The 19,089-nt window shown below is 41.3% G+C and overlaps 1 protein-coding gene across 4 annotated transcripts in view; it reads left to right on the forward strand.

Annotated features, from left to right (window-relative positions):
- SUSD4 (sushi domain containing 4) overlaps positions 1–19,089 on the forward strand; it is a 197,286-nt gene that overhangs the window by 129,083 nt on the left and 49,114 nt on the right. For all 4 annotated transcript variants that reach the window (XM_073338777.1, XM_073338779.1, XM_073338775.1 and 1 more), the window contains exon 3: positions 8,262–8,474. In XM_073338777.1, coding sequence (XP_073194878.1) covers positions 8,262–8,474 — 213 coding nt within the window. The remainder of the gene's footprint in view (positions 1–8,261; positions 8,475–19,089) is intronic.

Genomic DNA, 19,089 nt, shown 5'->3' on the forward strand with positions numbered 1-19,089 from the left:
CGATAAGGTTGTACAGTGTGAGAAGCAGGAGCCCTCAACAACGTCGTGAGCTGGGATGCACTCTGGAAAAATAGCAGATGAGATTGGGAATCATGTCTCAAACAGGGCTGGGTTTCACAGAGCTGCTGATGCCTTGAGGAAGCCCAAATAATAGTGATTTAAAGGGATTAGAGAGAGGCTACAATTTTAGCAGGGATTTCACTTATGAAATTACAGGTTTATAATTCATTTCACTTCTTCCAAGGGAAGATGCTATAAGCAGATCCTTCTTTTTCTGTAGTGTTAAGCAGATGATTCAATTAACGTCACTGATTATGAAGAAGCATAAATAGCCTGAGGCACAGAACTCTGTGTGGTAAAACAGAGGCATTTAGGGTACTGATTGTTAAAGGGACAGAAATGACTTTTTTTTCTTTGCAAGAGACAAACGAGCCCTCAGCATGTTTGCACTTGTGGCCTCTTGTCTTTTGACTTAAGGTAATGCTGCAGCACACACAGATTGCTTTTCAGAAGTGTGAGCTGGGGATCCAGTCCCACTGTAAGCCACAAAGTCTCTACTTCCTGACACTGTAGAAAGACAGAAAAGACCAGCCAATTTGGTAAGCCCAAAGATTAACATACTGGGTTGAGGGAAACCCACATTTCAACCTAATGTTACAGCCAAAGAGAAACACTGCAAATACGTTATAATGTTAACAATACCGTACATTTACATAGCACCCCTCCATCCTTCTAAAATCATAACAAATTTGAAATACAAGCTTTGACAAGGGATTGCTTCATCCAGCACTGAAATGCAGCCACCTTTGGGATGACATGCATCAGATGTTTAACGATGTAATATTACACAGCAGTTTGGAAGGGAAGGAATCTGCCATCTGCAGATTAGAAATCGGATCACCAGTAGCATGATCTAGAAAACTTGAGTTCCTGGGATCGGGGATGGATGGACTCTAATTTAGAGCTGTGGAATATGGGAGGGGAGAAGATGGAAGAAACCAGATGAGGAAGGGTGACTGCAGAAAGGAACATTCAGAAAAGAAGGATGAAATGAAGTGTGAGGAAACATTCTTTAGACATCTGACATTTTAGGTCTTATCTAAAATTCAGCCATGTTGAAAATAATTTTCTTTGATCATTGATTTATTCTTCATTTTGCTCCCTAACTTACGCGAGTACTTGGGTGCTACCTGGAATGTTCCCAGCAGTTGAGATAAAATTAGGGTTGCCAACATTATATTTCAAAAATAAGGCACTGTTTTCTTAGCATCCCCACCTCAGCCTGCCTCCCCATATTGTCACAAATGTTGTTAATGCATTCTTTTTTTAATGAGCGTCATCAGTATGTATAGAAGCATGTCCTCTGGAATTGTAGCCAAAGCATCCAAGGGCATACAAATGTTTAGCATATCTGGCATGTAAATACCTTGCAGTGCCGGCTACGCAAGTGCCATGCCAATGCCTGTTCTCACTTTCTGGTGGCATTGTAAATAAGAAGAGGGCAGCATTATCTCCTGTAAATGTAAACAACCTTGTTTGTCTTAGCAATCGGCTGAACAAGAAATAGGACTGAGAGGACTTGTAGGCTCTGAAGTTTCACATTGTTTTGTTTTTGAGCTCAGTTATGTAACAAAAAAAATTTGACATTTGTAAATTGCATTTTCACAACCAAGAGATTGCGCTACAGTACTTGTATGAGGTGAATTGAAAAAATACTATTTCTTTTGTTTATCATTTTACAGTGCAAATATATGTAATCTAAAATAATATACACTTTGATTTCAATTACAACACCAAACACAATATATATGAAAATATTTAATAAATTTCAATTGGTATTCTGTTGTTTAACAGTGCGATTAAAACTGCGATTAATCATGATTACTTTTTTTGAGTTAATCACATGAGTTAACCATGATTAATCGACAGCCCTAACAATATTATTGTGATAAGGGACGTCCCTTGTGATAAGGGGCTGTTGACAATCCTAGATTAAATGTCCCAGGATATACTAATAGTTTACTCCAGTGGGGACGTGTGCTACATTTATTTTTATCAAGGAGTAATCTGCCATTTTTACAGGCCTCATAAAGTCTGCATTAGGAAGCAATTGCCTGTGAATGGAGATGTCTATGTTAAGGAGTGTTTTATTAGGGTTGTCCCTATAAAAAGCTTTAAAACATGGAGCAAATCCTATCCTGAGATGTCCTAACAATGTCTGGCAGAGGGATTTCCAGAAGGTGAGTAATTTTGAGGGTAGCTAAAATTCTGGTTCAAAATTGAACTTAGTTTGGAAACCTCCAGACCTCTGTGAGATAATTGACTTCTGCTTTTTCAGGCTTTTCATCATGAACAAGATGAATCATTGTATAACAGACAATTTAAAATGTAGAATTTCAGTAGCACAGTCATTTCAAATGGATTATAATGGCTCATTATCTACCCAAAACAGAGCTGCCTTTTTTAGTCTTCTGATTTATTTTTTTCATCATATTTTTACCCTGACAATACAAAAGTAATTTAGATAGAATGAACCTGAATAAAATGCTCTTTCAATCATGCTGTCTTATCCATGTTGGGAGAACTGCTATATCTCTATGATCACAGTTTGGTACAGTAGTAAAATGCAGCCTATTGCAAAAACCTCTTCTGCATCAGGGACACATCTTATTGCTGCCAAGTAACTTCCTTACCCCTGAGCTACAGCAGAATGTGTTGTTACAGGGCTGTCAATTAATTGCAGTTAACTCACCTGATTAACTCAAAAAATTAATCACAATTAAAAAATTAATCATGAGTAATTTCAATTATAATCAAATATTTTTGTTTTCTACATTTTCAAACATATTGATTTCTATTACAACACAGAATATGAAGTGTACAGTGCTCGCTTTATATTTTTTATTAAATATTTGCACTGTAAAAATGATAAACAAAAGAAATAGTACTTTTCAATTCACCTCATACAAGTACTGTAGTGCAATCTATTTTTCATGAAAGAGTAAGTTACAAATGTAGATTTTTTGTTTGTTACATAACTGCACTCGAAAACAAAACGAGGTAAAACTTTAGAGCCTACAAGTCCACACAGTCCTACTTCATTTTCAGCAATCGCTAAGACAAGCAAGTTTGTTTACATTTATGGAAGATAATGCTGCCTGTTTCTTATTTACAATGTCACTTGAAAGTGAGAACAGGCATTTGCATGGCACTTTTGTAGCTGGCATTGCAAGGTGTTTATGTGCCAGATATGCTAGACATTCATATGCCCCTTCGTGCTTCGGCCACCATTGCAGAGGACATGCTTTCATGCTGATGATGCTCGTTAAAAAAAACATGTGTTAATTAAATTTGTGACTGAACTCCTTGGGGGAGAATTGTATGTCTCCTACTCTGTTTTACCCGCATTCTGCCATATATTTCATATTATAGCCATCTCGGATGATGACCCAGCACATGTTCGTTTTAAGAACACTTTCACAGAAGATTTGACAAAACACAAAGAAGGTACCAATGTGAGATTTCTGAAAATAGCTACAGCACTGGTTCCAAGGTTTAAGAATCTGAAGTGCTGTCCAAAACCTGAGAGGGACGAGGCCTGGAGCATGCTTTCAGAAGTCTTTAAAAGAGCAACACGCAGATGCGGAAACTACAGAACCTGAACCACCAAAAAAGAAAATCAGCCTTCTACTGGTGGTATCTGACTCAGATGATGAAAACAAACATGCATCGATCGGCTCTGCTTTTGATCATTATCAAGCAGAACCCGTCAGCAGCATGGACACGTGTCCCATGGAATGGTGGTTGAAGCATCAAGGGACATATGAATCTTTAGCACATCTGGCACGTAAATATCTTGCAATGTCTGTTGTAATAGTGCCATACAAATGCCTGTTCTCACTTTCAGATGATGTAAACAAGAAGCGGGGAGCATTATATCCTGCAAATTGTAACCAAACTTGTTTGTCTGAGTGATTGGCTGAAGTTGGACTGAGTGGACTTGTAGGCTCTGAAGTTTTACATTGATTTATTTTTTAATGTAGTTATTTTTTGGTTCACAGATCTACATTTGTAAATTCAACTTTTATGATAGAGATTACACTACAGTACTTGTATTAGGTGAATTGAAAAATACTATTTCTTGTTTTTTACAGTGCAGATATTTGTAATAAAAATAAGTATAAAGTGAGCACTGTACAGTTTGTGTTCTGTGTTGTAATTGAAATCAATATATTTGAAAATGTAGAAAACATCCAAAAATTTAAATAAATGGCATTCTGTTATTGTTTAACAGCATGATTAATCGTGATTAATTTTTTTAATTGCTTGACAGTCCTATTATTACAGATAACTCTACAAAATAGGTCCTAGAGGTGCAACAATACATAGACCTAACAAGATGGATTAAGGATGGAGTATTGATCCTGAGGGTGAAGGGTGGCTAGCATTTCATCCTTAATTCTGCAGTCTTTACTTCTGTGGGTTTAAATCAGAATAGTAACAACATTTAACATCGTTATAGATGGTGCAACTTTACTGTTTACACTTTGGATTTCCCAAAAAACTGGTGGAGATACCCTGGTGTAATTGAGATCAGAATCTGGCTCTGCATCTTACAATCATAACATAAGAATTGGACATCGCAATTTTTTCCCCTATAATGGTGGTATGATGTTGCTCCCCATAATGCTTTATAGAAATATGCTTATGAGTGTAAATATGACATAACTAGAATATGTTTTATGCTAGATATGCCGTGTAACATATCTTTGCAAAAGTTATGATCTACTGAATATATTCATCCTATTTGTATGCAGGTATCATTTTTATATCTGAGGTTATGAGCGTTGGCTCTACGCTTGTATTTCAAGTGTTTGCTGTAGGAAGCATATAAGACAGATTTGGTCAACATAGTGTGAAGAGGTTATTCAAGTAATTGGGAGTACTTAACTGACAATGGACTTTGGGAGATGCAATTTCACATCTGAGCTTTCCTGGGAACGTTCAAACTAACATAAAGAATGGTGTTGGCCTGCAAAAAGGTGAATCGTTCATAGACATGTGACTTGCCCAGGTGGCTAGAGACCCCATTTTGTGGCTGGGATGTTGCACAAGAGAGAGAATATAAAAGGCCCTGGTAAACCCCTCCATTTTGTCTTCAGCTGGCTCAAAAGATGGCCTCTCCACCCCAAAGAGATGCCTGAAAGAAACTGGAACAAAGGACAGTAACTACGGGGGGTGGGGGTGGGGCGGGGAAGTGAGCGATTGCTGGACCCAGAATAGGAAGGAGTCTAGTGTGTCAAAGAAGCTTATTGGAACATCTCTGAGGGTGAGATTTACCTGCATTTAGTTTCCTACTGTATTAGGCTTAGACTTGTGTGTTTTATTTTATTTTGCATGGTAACTTACTTCGTTCTGTCTGTTATTACTTGGAACCACTTAAATCAGAGGTGGCAAACTACGGCGCAGGCCACATCCGGCCCACGGGACCGTTCTGCCCGGCTCCTGAGCTCCTGGCCCGGGGGTCTGTACCCTGGCCCATCCACCACAGCCGGAACTCACTGCGCTGCCAGCACAATGCTCTGGGTGGGGAGGCTGCCTATATTACTGTGTAGCTTGTGGGAAACACTTCGAAGCAGGGGTTTGGGAAAGTTTCAGGGAATATAATTCCACTTTCTCCTTGCTCTTCCAGTTCCTTCCTGGAAATTGCAGTGTGCGCACATTGTCTCCACACACAAATTGTGTCTGAGGTGTGGACATAGATTAAGAGATCAACATTTTGCCAAAAGTTCCTTGAGAGGAGTGAGAACCTTGAGTTGCAAGAGGTCATTGGAAAGGCGGCAGCAGACAGAGTACATAATTAGACTGCAGAAGAAGAAAACATTCCTGCCCCATGTACTCCAGAGTTTCATGATAAGAGGCCAGGGCAGCTGTAACTTTGTATACTTGGCTTTAACCAGTTCAGGAATATGCTTAAATTGCTTTTTCCTCTATAAGTTGCATATGATCTGGGCACCATTGTATCCTTGGTCGCATGATTTCTGAACCAGGCAGTGTGCACCTCTCTCCCTTGTGCAGTTAGGAAGCTCCTTCAGGAGATGGCAGACCTTCTGCAACACTACCATTCACATTTAAATGATGCTAAAATTCAAGATATCCTTGGGTTTGGATGGAGTGTAAGGGCAGATTCTTTGAGTATCCAATTGTATTTGGCCAGTTCTGCCTTCACAGAGGCAATGTGTCACCAACCAGTCTAGGGTTAAATGAGCTCCTTCTCCCTGAGCAGATCTGCTGTTCCTGCGTGCGGACTGGGATATTTGTTTAGAGGTTGTTTTTACCCTCCCCTGCCCTTCAGTAGGTTGGTTCTATGCGCAGGAGGCTGACACGCCTGTGAAAATGGCATGACTTTTCTGGTCAGGGTCCAAAGAGAGACAAGACCACCTTCTTCCCCTCTGTATTGTCCAAGATAGCTTCCAAGCCCCTCATCCTTTGCTGAGAGAGACCACGACTGGGCTCAGTTGGAGGGTTTTGCTTCTGTGGCTGGCAACATAAGGAGCTCTCTTTTTGAATCTCACGTAATGAGTTTAACCCCCTCTCCATAACTAAGACTTGTATGAGGTATATAACCCCGCCAGTGTAATGAATCCATGACTGCACAATGGTCGCATTTGTTAAAGTGGTGGAGGCATGTGTACTGTATTTTGTGCACTAGGTTCTGAGTTATATGATGTCTGTACTGTGTGTAGTTGGGGGAAGGGAGCCAGCCATGGATTTGTTTCACAGTATCATCACAGATGAGACTTAAGCTCCTGTGACTCTTTGATGCTCAGGATGAGCTTCATGTAATGGGGGGTGGGAATATGTAGGGTGAGAGTCTGTGGCCTGTTCTGCTCCCCTTGTGCTTCTCCAGCAATGCAAAAGAAGTGGGGACTGGCTGCATCCCTCCAGCTGGGGTTCTTTATGGCATAGGAGAACCCCGCAGGGTGTAGATCTAGTAGAGCCAGTTCCTACATAATTCCTGTTGCAGCCCCTGGCAGATGGGGTCTGTTGGGAGTAGGGAAGTGGCTCCTGGGGGTGTTATCAGCTGGTGGAGTCCAGAGCAGCCATGGAGCCTGGACTGACTGTACAGTGGAGGCACTTGAGGCTTACCGTGCAGGAAATTACTGAGGCCCTATGATACTTTTCTTTTAAAATCAAAACATTAAATCTATAGTTTGATGGTTTTCAAATTTTTCCAGGCATCCCTCCCATTGGCTGATTGCTCCCCTGCTGATCTTGTTGCAGAGCTGTTTGCTTTTTCATATGCATATTCATATTCGGTACAACATTAAACCTTAGTTGTTTTTCAGCACAAAAAAAAGCAACATTTTGTGTAAGACACTGTATACATTGTAGTGAGCTTGAAAAAGTGCTGGACACTCATTTTGTGATTCCTGGCTGTCTGTTTGTTGATTAGTTAGTTCTCTAAAAGCAAGTGTCTTAACATAGTTCCTCCTGGTGGTAACTCCTGCTAGTGGTCCTCCACCAGGGTTTTACCAATATGTGAATTGACCCACAAGTCAGCTTCATTGTGACATCTCATTTACCCAACATAGAAAGTCACTTTTCCCTATGTACTGACACTCCCCAAAATGCCCATCCTGCCCCCAGCCAGCTCAGCTCCTAGATTGGCACCTGATTCCTTGGATCGCAGCTAGACTTCATGCCCTCTACACTTTCCTTTTCACTCTCCCTTCCCATTCTCCCCCCTTTCTCTTTTTCTGTTTCTTCCTCCCTGCTTTCTTTTGGCTCTTCCAAATCACTCTGGTCCCCCAGCTCCTGTAATGAGCTACAGATATGTTACCCTGCTTTGTTCCCTGCAGACATGTGAGTCAGGTCTTTATTGACTTTGATTAGATATTGAGTGGCTAGGCTAACATCGTTTCTACTTTTAGTTCAATAAGTGTGTGGCTGGAGGTATGAGAAGGGGCAGAGTACCTCAGCACCTGGAATTTCCTACTGGAGATTGGGGGTGGGTCATTTCCAGTGGAGATGGGTGCCATAGAATGCCCCTAGTGATGAGCTTACTGACCGGCATTAATAGGAGGCTTATGGGTTCCCATACGCTACAGGGATTGCAGTGGGTGATTGTTGTGTCACTATCCTCCACTGGCTGTCGCTGTTTTCCAGAGCCTGTCAACATGGTGAATCTTAGAAAAAGGAAGACTGCAATTATTTGAGTAATAAATGAACATAATTGACTTACATGTTTGTTGACATAGGATTTGATGACCTCCATGCTTGTGCTGATCCTGGAGTCCCTGAACACGGATACAAGACACCCAGTGTAGGTGTTTTCTTTGAAAGCGCTGTAGTCCGGCTTCACTGTCAAGAAGGATACAGGCTTAAGGGTCCTTCAAAAAAGATTTGTGTGAGACATTTTAATGGCTCCTTGAGCTGGAAACCAAGCGATAAACCTGTGTGCCTACAAGAAGGTAAGTTAATTTTGTTTAAACATTTCACGAACCTAAATTGTGATCACTTACTTACATACATACCATTATGTCTCCCTGCAGAGTGCAAAAGTCTGGAACCCGTTTCATAGGATTACACTCAATATGTGTTTTAATTTCTGAAAAGTTTTTATCCAGATAAATTAGCTAGAACATGCCTGTGTGTGTTGTCAGGGCAGGAACAGGGGAAGTAAATGAATCCTAGCCATGAAAGGAATAATATCCCATTACAAATAGATTTATCACTGCTTTTGTCAAAACAGAGAGAGAATACTGCCACTGATAATAGTAACATTATTTATTACCATTACTGTTCACTTTGTGATCCTTTCTGTCATATCTTACTAGAAAAATATAATTCATTTCAAATGATACTAAAGATGTATTTTAATCAGAGGCTTAAATCGATTATTATTTTACATGTACATAGTACATAATTAGAGAATGAAATAGGCAGAGCAATCAGTAGTTTATTGGTACTGTATATGTTTACTTATACGTAATTCAGACATTCATGGGGTAAAACCAACATGATTTTTGTTGTATGTAAATATGGTCTGTTTAAATATGTATTTGGTTTTAAGTATTTGAGAAACTGCTACTTTTTCTTCTAAGGTGTTTGATGGAAGCAGGATTAGACTATCAAACCGCAAACATTAATTCTGGCCAAAAATGTGTCCAAGTAGTGCATACTATTCATTTCACCAAGTATATTAAAACTATCACTTCTTTCTACAATTGATTTATTTTTGTTCAGCAGAGATACTATAATCAAGAGACATAAAAAGTATCAGCCAGACTTAGTGTGAATGCTTTTCCTCTATGAAGCTTTATAAATAATATTTAGCTGGGAGTGTTATCTCTCTATTATATTAAAAACCGTGCGGCAGATCCTCAGCTGGTAGAGTCATGCTGATTGACTCCCACTGAACAACTAGTCCTGTGTATCTGAGAAGAATTTTTCTTGTGCTGTTTGTTATTTTTAATCTAACTGTATACCTCTTGTGTTTTAGGGCCTGCTTTTGCCCCCCCTTAAAGTCAGTAGCAAATTAGCCATTGGCTTCAGTGAGATCAGGGTCAAATTTTATTTGTTAAGGCTCCCTTCATGTAAAAGAAGATAAAATACCATTAGCTAGATCTACACAAGGGTCTAGAGTTGACTCAAAAGAAACAACTGAAGGCTATGTGACTAAGACTTAGTCCAATGTGTATAATAACTGCAAATATATTGTGAGGGAAAACCCCTTTTATATTTTGTCAGTTGTTATGAATCACATCTTCTAAGCATGAAATGTACAGAGGCCTTTGGTTTTGGATGGTAAAATTGTATCCTGGTGGCATGTTCTTTCTGAATCATGATAACTGAACCTTTTGCAGTCATAGTCTGTTTCTGGTACTTTTTCTTTCAGTAAATCTCATTAATAGTATTGCTTGTTTGTTTTGTTTTAATTTTTAACAGGGTGACATGAGAGTTTTGCTTTGTTTCATTCCATTGGCAAAGCAGGAAATTACCACCTTCCCAGGACAATTCAATCCCATTTTGCTGTTTCTGACAGCGATGCTTCTATTATACAATGCTTTGCACATTTCATGCTGTGGCACTAATAATCTGTAGATCGGGGCGGGCAAATTTTTGGCCTGAGGGCTGCATCGGGTTTCAGAAATTTTATGGAGGGCCGGTTAGGGGAGGCTGTGCCTCCCCAAACAGCCAGGCGTGCTCCGGCCCCCGCCCTCTATCTGACCCCCCTCCCCCCCCCCGCTTCTCGCCCTCGACGGCTCCCCCGGGATCCCTTCCCCACCCACCACCCCCCCGCTCTCAGTCCCCTGACTGCTCCCGGAACCCCCACCCCTGACTGCCCCCTGCTGCCCCATCTAACCCCTCCTCTCGTTCCTGACTGCCCCCTGCTGCCCCATTTAACCCCTCCTCTCATTCCTGACTGCCCCCTGCCACCCCATCTAACCCCTCCTCTCATTCCTGACTGCCCCCTGCCACCCCATCCAACCCTCCTCTCCCCGCCCTTCCTGACTGCCCCCAGGGACCCTTGCCTCCATTCAACCCTCCTGTTCCCTGCCTTCTGACCACCCCAATTCCTGTCTACACCCCTAGCCGCTGACCATGCCCCCAACTCCCCTGCCCTCTTACTGCGCTGCCTGGAGCACTGGTGGCTGGCAGCACTACAGCCAGGCTGCCCAGCTGGAGCCAGCCACACACTGCACAGCACAGAGCGCCGGGTCAGGCCAGGCTCTGCAACTGCGCTGCCCCAGGAGCGCGCTGCCCCAGGAGCTCGCAGCCCCGCCGCCCAGAGCATTGCGCCCACAGTGCAGTGAGCTGAGGCTGCAGGGGAGGGAGGATAGCGGGGGAGGGGCCGGAGCTAGCCTCCGGGGCCAGGAGCTCAGGGGCCGAGCAGAATGGTCCCGCGGGCCATAGTTTACCCACCTCTGCTGTAGATATAGCACAGTAAAATAGCAGTAACTTTTTTGTTTTAACTTTACTGTCTTATCACCAGCAAAATAGTTACAAAGAAAAAATCTGTCACATTTTAACAGCACGTGTGTGTAATGTTCACATTCTTACATATTCCATTCACCTGGCATTGACATCCATACTCTCTAACCAAATGAGTGTTGGTGAAAAAATGAAAATGGAACGACAATGGAAACTATTATGTTTAAAATAAGTAGTAAAACTAGGGGAAAAAGACAAGTTCTTGTAAAAACTTATTTTCTTTTAGACATTGCTAAGTGTTTGCTTGGGGGCTTTTGCATATCTCTGAGCCAATATATGTATCACTTGTTGCAACTGTTACACTGAGCATTAATGCGTTTTTATTGTGTTCACACAAAAACAGTTTATTAGAATCCATGGATGAAATTCTGCCCCCAGTGAAGTCAATAGCAAAACTCCCATTAAGTTTATTGGAGGCTCAAGATTTCACCCCATGTGTAAGGGATGGTAATGTGATGGGCTGAGTGCCCAACAATCTCACCAGAGGCAATCATTAACTTGCAGCATTGGGCATTGCATAGCATTGCCTGTCAAGGCCTTAATCTAGCAAAACACTTAAACATAAGATTCACTGTGAACACGAGACTACTCATGTGTTTAAAGCATGTGCTTAAGTGCTTTTTTGGATTGGGACCCAAGAGAGTAAAGCCCTGATTCAGGAAAGCAGCTAAACGTATGCTTAATTACTTCACTGGTTAGGGATGCTTTCCTGAATTGGGGTCTAAATACCGTACTACCAAAAAAAATAAAAAATAAAAAAATTTAGCAATAGAAAAGTGATTTAGATCATATAGTTCATCCCCCTGCTAATGCATAATATAGCCCCTGGTTCAGAAAAGCACTTAAGCGCATGCCTAACTTTAATCGGTGGGATTTAAGCAGTTGTATACATGCTTTCCTGAATAGGAGCCTTTGTCATGAAGCAGGAGAATTATAGATTGATAGGCGATATAGTAGCATGGCACATTTGAAGTGTAGTTGGGAAGGAGTTGGAACACCTTTTTGGGTTCTCCTGGCACCTGTCAGAGGTTTAGTGACTTACATAAGTCTGCATCTCAGACAATTTCTTCTTTAATGATATGTGTAGAAATTTGGAGCAATTAGTGGCGAAGCAGGCTTTTAATATTTTAACATACATCATAACCCATCAGAAGGTGAAATAATCTTTTTGTTACAAGCACTACTTGACTGTTAAAGACAGATGTTTGTTATATTTGCCACTATGCCTTATGTAAATTTCAGGTATGGCCATCTGGATCATTAAAGTAGCTGTTTTTAATATGACCAACATTAGAAAACTTGAGCATTAAAAACCATTAACATACCACAGTTATTTGCTAGAACAATCTAAAATTTATATTTGCTCTATAATTTCAGGTATTAATGCTATTTAAAAGACTATGAAATGTCCATCTATATAAAAAGTTCTTAATTTAAAAATGAATAAGATTATCAGGAGATTTTCAGTCAGTTGATTTGATTTGATTCCATTTCTTGTTAAGGTGCAGATGACTTAAGTGTCAATGCAAGGACAAAGTCGCACAGCACAATTATATACATGATAAATGTACTTGTCAAAAATCTGTTTACTTACAGTTATAGTCTCATATTGCTCTACAGTGTGTGATGCATGTAACTTCTGATGGGGTTATGCACGTAAATCCTGAGGCATCAAGGTGAGAATTCCGTATTTACTGTTTAAGAATAAGTGCCATGTTTTCTACACCATAATCTTCTCCCACTGCAATACGTGGCTGCTGAAACTACCAGACTACTTGGAACAAGAGCTACCTCCTTTCAGGCTGAGTCTACAGTTACACAGTCCACTTCAGGATGCTCTATTGTCCTATGGGCTGAACTCTCTCACTCCCACTCTCCAAGGCTGTTTGTTACTGTTGAGTTCTTTCACTGCCCAGCTGTCCCAAGAGGAGAAAGGATGGCCTTGTGGTTAACTCAGGAAATCTAGGTTCAGTTTCCACCTTTGCCACAGACTTCCTGTGTGACCTTGGACAAATGATTTAGTCTCTCTGTGCCTCTGTTCCCCATCTGTGAAATAAAGATAATATGTTCTTCCTCCCATCTTTTTTCTGTCTTGTCTATTTAAATTGCAGGCTCTTCAGATCTGGGACTGTCTCACTGTTGGTCATATTAAAAACAGCTATTTTAATGATCAGATGGCAGTATCTGAAATTTACATAAGGCAGAGTGGCAAATAGAACAATCAACATCTGTCTTAAACAGTCAAGTAGTACTTGTAACACAAAGATTATTTCATCTTTTGATGGGTTATAATGATGTATGTCAAAATATTAAAAGCCTGCTTCACCACTAATTGCTCCAAATGTCTATACATATTATTAAAGAAGAAAATGTCTGTCTGTACAGTGCTTACCTCTATGGGGCACCAGTCTCAGTTAGCGGCTCTAGGCACTGTTGTTGTATAACTAGTAACAATAATTAACAAAGAGCAGGAATCCTGTGATGTCTCCAGAAATATAATCTTTTTGCCGTCCGCAGAATTATCATACCAGCCTAATTCTGCCAACTTTATTTTATAGCACTCACAGACCAAGTTTTTCCATAGATTACAAAAGTACAACTTAACAAATGGGAAAATATAGATCCTTATATTTGTTTTTAAGAGGACACTGTCAAGATCAATTAACCCAAAACTAAGCACCATTTTAATAATGCCATTCCTGTTATATTTCCCTCCTAATCCTGGAAGACCTATATGTGCCCCTTAACAAGCACTGCAGCATAGATAAAATCCAAGCCACTCTGGTGGGCAACTCTACAGTAACACACCTGGAGCACTGTATTTCTTCACTGTTGTGTGCATGTCCTGTCAACCCTCTGAGCTGCCTTTGTGCACTGTTCTTGTAAACAGGAAGCAGTTAAAAAATAATCCCTGAAATCTTAATTCAGAAGAGGTCGTGTATGTTTCAGTGTCACAACAGAATGGAACAGACAAACATGGGCCTCAGTATGAAAGATGAGCTCCATTTACTGCCATTGGGCCTCTGTAAGTTCACAAAGGTGTTTCAGAGGGAATGGTTTGGGCTCCCCTTCTTTCACATTGACATATTCAGTCTAAGTGGAGCAGGCAAGTAGAATCCTTTGCTCTGTAATGCTGGTAAAAGATCACTTATTACATGCTATATGATTTACATGTTCCAGAAGATTTGCTGAAGAGTGCCTAGAAAATCATTGACAGGAACACATTTTATTTTATCTAATGAAGAAGTCTTTCAATTCGGTCACTTACTCTCAGCTATTCCAGGTGGAATCTGTGCCAGCTCATCCAGTTTATGGAGGGGAAGACTACCGCAGTTTATTCTTTTATTTAAGCCAGCCAGGGTGTAGTCGGCTAATAATGGTACAGTGAGCAACGGCCACTGTATTCTGATAACATCCATCTGAGTAAAATGATTCAGTCTGCAGCCATCATTTGGGATAATAGGAACAAAGTCACTGTAATAGATCATAGTTACAGGATCAGTTTTCTCTACTTTGAAAATTTCATATTTCATCTCAGTGTATAGTTTGCGCCTTTGTTTATGTAGCAGCAGGACACCATTATCCCAAGAGTAAGCTTTTCATCAACATGATCTCTTGCCATGTGTCCTGAGCTTCCATTAGCATCAGGCTAGGACTCAAGATCCCTGTCAGTCATTCCATCCCTGAAGACTTCCACTGAAGCCCCTTCATGGCAATATTCAAGACTTGGTGTAAGGCTTTTCTGTTGGGTCAGGACACCATTTTTCCACTCCCAGGTTCAGTAGCTCTCCCTTTTATTTTTTTGCAGGGGGTGTGGGGGAAGGTTTGGCCAGTTTTTTAAGGGAATGTCTAGGTTTTGAATATGGCGTGGGTTTAACTTTTTGTTAGTGTACACATCATCCGAGATCTGGGTGCTCTGTACATTAATAATCCCTCTTGCTGCTGTTCCCCTGCAATACCTGCCATCATCCATTAACACTCCAGTGGACAGCTGGTGCGTTCTGCCAAATTCAGCAGTAATGAAATAGTTAAAGGTATTGGGAAATTGTCAAATCTTTGACTACTAATTGTTTCCAGATGACATAATAAAGTCTACTAAGTAAAATGTAATCCAGAAAGGACAGGTATAAATTGAAAACACAGAGGGATGCGTTTTTAAATTGGGGCAAGGCACAAAACTCCAATTTAAAGTCAGTGAGATCTGGTGGCTGAAAGGATCATCGAACACAAGATCGTCTGGTTCATCTGCGTGCCACTGCTAGAGCTTTATCTAGTTTAGTTTTAAATGTTTAGGCCTTGCTTAGAAATTGTGCCCCTAGTAAACAAACAGCTTGAAAGCAAGATGTTGCCATTTTTCTTCTTTGTGGATGATAGATTGATTCCTAAATTGTAAATTTTAAAATATACGATCAGTGAAAGTGGCAGAAGATTTCTCTTGGTTCCCTAAAATTTGCAGCTTCCAAGTGTTTTTCAAAACATGGTAGTCAGCCCCTTTGTGTAATAGGGTTGGTGATTGTCACTTGGGAGAGAGATGTTTGTAAAGCAGCACAAAGATTTTTTTTTTTTTGAGCCCTTTATTCTCCTTATGTTTTCTGGTGTCTAGAGATTAACTGGTGTCTCTGACACGAACTGGTTACTGGCATTCAGACAGATGATTACATGGACATATTTCTCCAAGATTTCCTTTATTCCTCTTTCTAATCTTATTTTATATTTATGAGGAGGATGAACTTTCTGAGTCATATATACAGTTCTCTCATTAATTTACCTGGCTGTTAACTGTTTAGTATTAGTAGAATTTTTCTGTATCTCTTTGTCCTCCCTCACTTTCCAGCCTATGTTTCATCTATTTGTGTATTTTTTCACTTTTGCTGCTTTGGCACCATTGTGTGTCTGTGCCTGCATATCAGTTCTCCACCATTCTTCCTCATATTTCATACAGTGAACACAGGATTTTCAAAAGTGGCTATTTGATTTTGGGTCAGCTCAGTTTTTGGGTACCTATATGGAGGGCCTGATTTTTCAGAGGGAAGTTTCAGACAGTACTGAGCAAATCCCTTTTAAGGCATATCAGTTGGGGCACCAAAAAACTGAAGCATCCAAAATCGCTAGTAACTTTTGAAAATCTTGGCCAATGATCACACACTGGGCCTGAGTCTCTACTCCTGTCAGGGTTCCCTCCCCACTCTGAACTTTGGGGTACAGATGTAGGGATCCGCATGAAAGACCCCCTAAGTTTATTTCTACCAGCTTAAGTTAAAAACTTCCCCAAGGCACAAATTCTTTCTTGTCCTTGGATGGTATTGCTCCCACCACCAAGTGAGTTAGACAAAGATTTAGGAAAAAGACCACTTGGAGTTCCTGTTTCTCCAAAATATCCCCTCAAGCCTCTTCACCCCCTTTCCTGGGGAGGCTTAAAAATAATATACCAACCAAATAGGTAAAAAAGGTGAGCACAGACCAGACCCTGGGGTTTTTATGACACGAAAAACCAATTAGGTTCTTAAAAACAGAACTTTATTATAAAGAAAAAAGTAAAAGAAGCACCTCTGTAAAATCAGGATGGAAGGTAATTTTACAGGGTAATAAGATTTAAAGACACAGAGGATTCCCCTCTAGGCAAAACTTCAAAGTTACAAAAACAGGAATAAACCTCTCTCTTAGCATAGGGAAAATACACAAGCTAAAATAAAAGATAAGCTAATGCATTTCGTGCTATTACTTACAATTTTTGTAATCTTGGATGCTTATTTCAGGTAAGGTTTTAGGAGATGGTTTTCTCCTGCCCTGGTCCCTCTCTGTCCCGGAGAGAACAGCAAAAGGCCACACAAATAAAACCTCCCTCCACAGATTTGAAAGGATCTTCTTCCCTTATTGGTCCTTTTGGTCAGGTGCCAACCAGGTTATTTGAGCTTCTTAACCCCTTACAGGTAAAGGAGGGATTTTATGCTACCCTTAGTTGTATGGTTATGACAGCTCCTTTACACCGTTTTACATTGCTGTGACTCCATTGACTTCAGCAGAGGCACACTGATGTAAAATGGGTGCATGCAGCAGAGAATTAGCTCCATCCTCTCTGGAAAGAGGGAATTTTTCTTATCCTTTGAACTAATGCCTCACATGCAGTTTACACGTTTTTACAAATATACATTATCAGGGCTTAAATTCTCATAGAGTATTTCTGGGAGGCCCCCCCGCCCTTGCTATAAAAACTCCAGAGGGTTGAAAATATTTATTGGAACTCTGATCCAGACAGCTCCGACCGAATTTAAGCCCCGGACATCATCCTCAGTTGACAGGTTTCAGAGTAACAGCCGTGTTAGTCTGTATTTGCAATTGATTTACCTTATTCAGCATCTCTGCATTATATACACAGTATGCAGCCTGGGAAGGTTAAGTATGCATGTGAATTACAACTTCGTGGCCTCTTTATGGCCAGCCTGTGGACAGATGTCTGCAAATGGATAACACGATATGATCTCTTCAGCTATGTGTTTTTTCTGTTTTACTGTCTGTGAGTGATCGTAATGTAAATCACTAAAATGAGCAAACTGAATGCTAGTAATGTGGGACTTGCTATTGGCTAAACACTGACCATGTGTAAGGACAAGTATATCCATATACAAACCCCATCCTACAGCTAGATTCATAGCAAGTAGACATGAAAGGCAAGCAGAGTGGGATGATAGTGTGGGGTTAAATTAAGTCTCCTGCCCTGCTGCTATACAGATTCATAGGCAATGGGCAGATGTGCCACTGACCACAGAAATGTAGTCATTAATACTGTAGCGGAGGACTTAGGGTATATCTACACTACGAAATTAGGTCGAATTTATAGAAGTCAGTTTTTTAGAAATTGTTTTTATATAGTCGATTGTGTGTGTCCCCACAGAAAATGCTCTAAGTGCATTAACTCGGCGGAGTGCTTCCACAGTACTGAGGCTAGCATCGACTTCCAGAGCGTTGCACTGTGGGTAGCTATACCACAGTTCCTGCAGTCTCTGCCGCCCATTGGAATTCTGGGTTGAGATCCCAGTGCCTGGTGGGACAAAAAACATTGTCGTGGGTGGTTCTGGGTACATGTCGTCAGGCCCTCCCTCCCTCTGTGAAAGCAATGGCAGACAATTGTTTCGCTCCTTTTTGCCTGAGTTACCTGTGCAGATGCCATACCATGGCAAGCATGGAGCCCGCTCAGCTCACTGTCACCCTATGTGTCCTGGGTGCTGGCAGACGCGGTACTGCATTGCCTTGTGGCAGCAGATGGTGCAATAGGCCTGATGACCATCGTCATCGTGTCTGAAGTGCTCCTGGCCGCCTCGGTAAGGTCGGTCAGGAGCACCTGGGCAGACATGGGCGCAGGAACTAAATTAAGAGTGACTCGACCAGGTCATTCTCTTTAGTCCTGCCGGCAGTTCTATTGTACCATCTTCTGCAGGGCAGGCAGGAGATGAGGATGGCTAGTAGTCCTACTGCACCGTCTGCTGCCAGCCAAAGATGTAAAAGATAGATGGAGTGGATCAAAACAAGAAATATACCAGATTTGTTTTGTATTCATTTGCTCCCCCCTCCCTCCCTCCATGAAATCATCGGCCAACAATCGTTTCGGTGTGGTCTGTCGGGGCACCTTGAAAAGTTTAATGGAGATTCAGTCCTGCCTGAAATACCAGGGGAAGGGATAGCTCCAAGGGTTGAGCATTGGCCTGCTAAACCCAGGGTTTTGAGTTCAATCCTTGAGGAGGCTATTCTGTGTGATAGTTGTTTTTCTTTCTCCTTGATGTAAAGCCACCCCCTTTGTTGCTGCTTGGCAGCAGTTCTGCAGAAAAGGACCTAGGGGTTACAGTGGACGAGAAGAGTCAACAGTGTGCCCTTGTTGCCAAGAAGGCCAATGGCATTTTGGGATGTATAGGTAGGGGCATTGCCAGCAGATCGAGGGACGTGATCGTTCCCCTCTATTTGACATTGGTGAAGCCTCATCTGGAGTACTGTGTCCAGTTTTGGGCCCCACACTCCCATTTTTCCACTTCCTTCTTGTAAAGAGTCCAGCGGAGGGCAACAAAAATGAGTAGGGGACTGGAACACATGACATACGAG

This window comes from Lepidochelys kempii, chromosome 3 (assembly GCF_965140265.1).
Source record: "Lepidochelys kempii isolate rLepKem1 chromosome 3, rLepKem1.hap2, whole genome shotgun sequence".
Classification (NCBI taxonomy): domain Eukaryota; kingdom Metazoa; phylum Chordata; order Testudines; family Cheloniidae; genus Lepidochelys; species Lepidochelys kempii.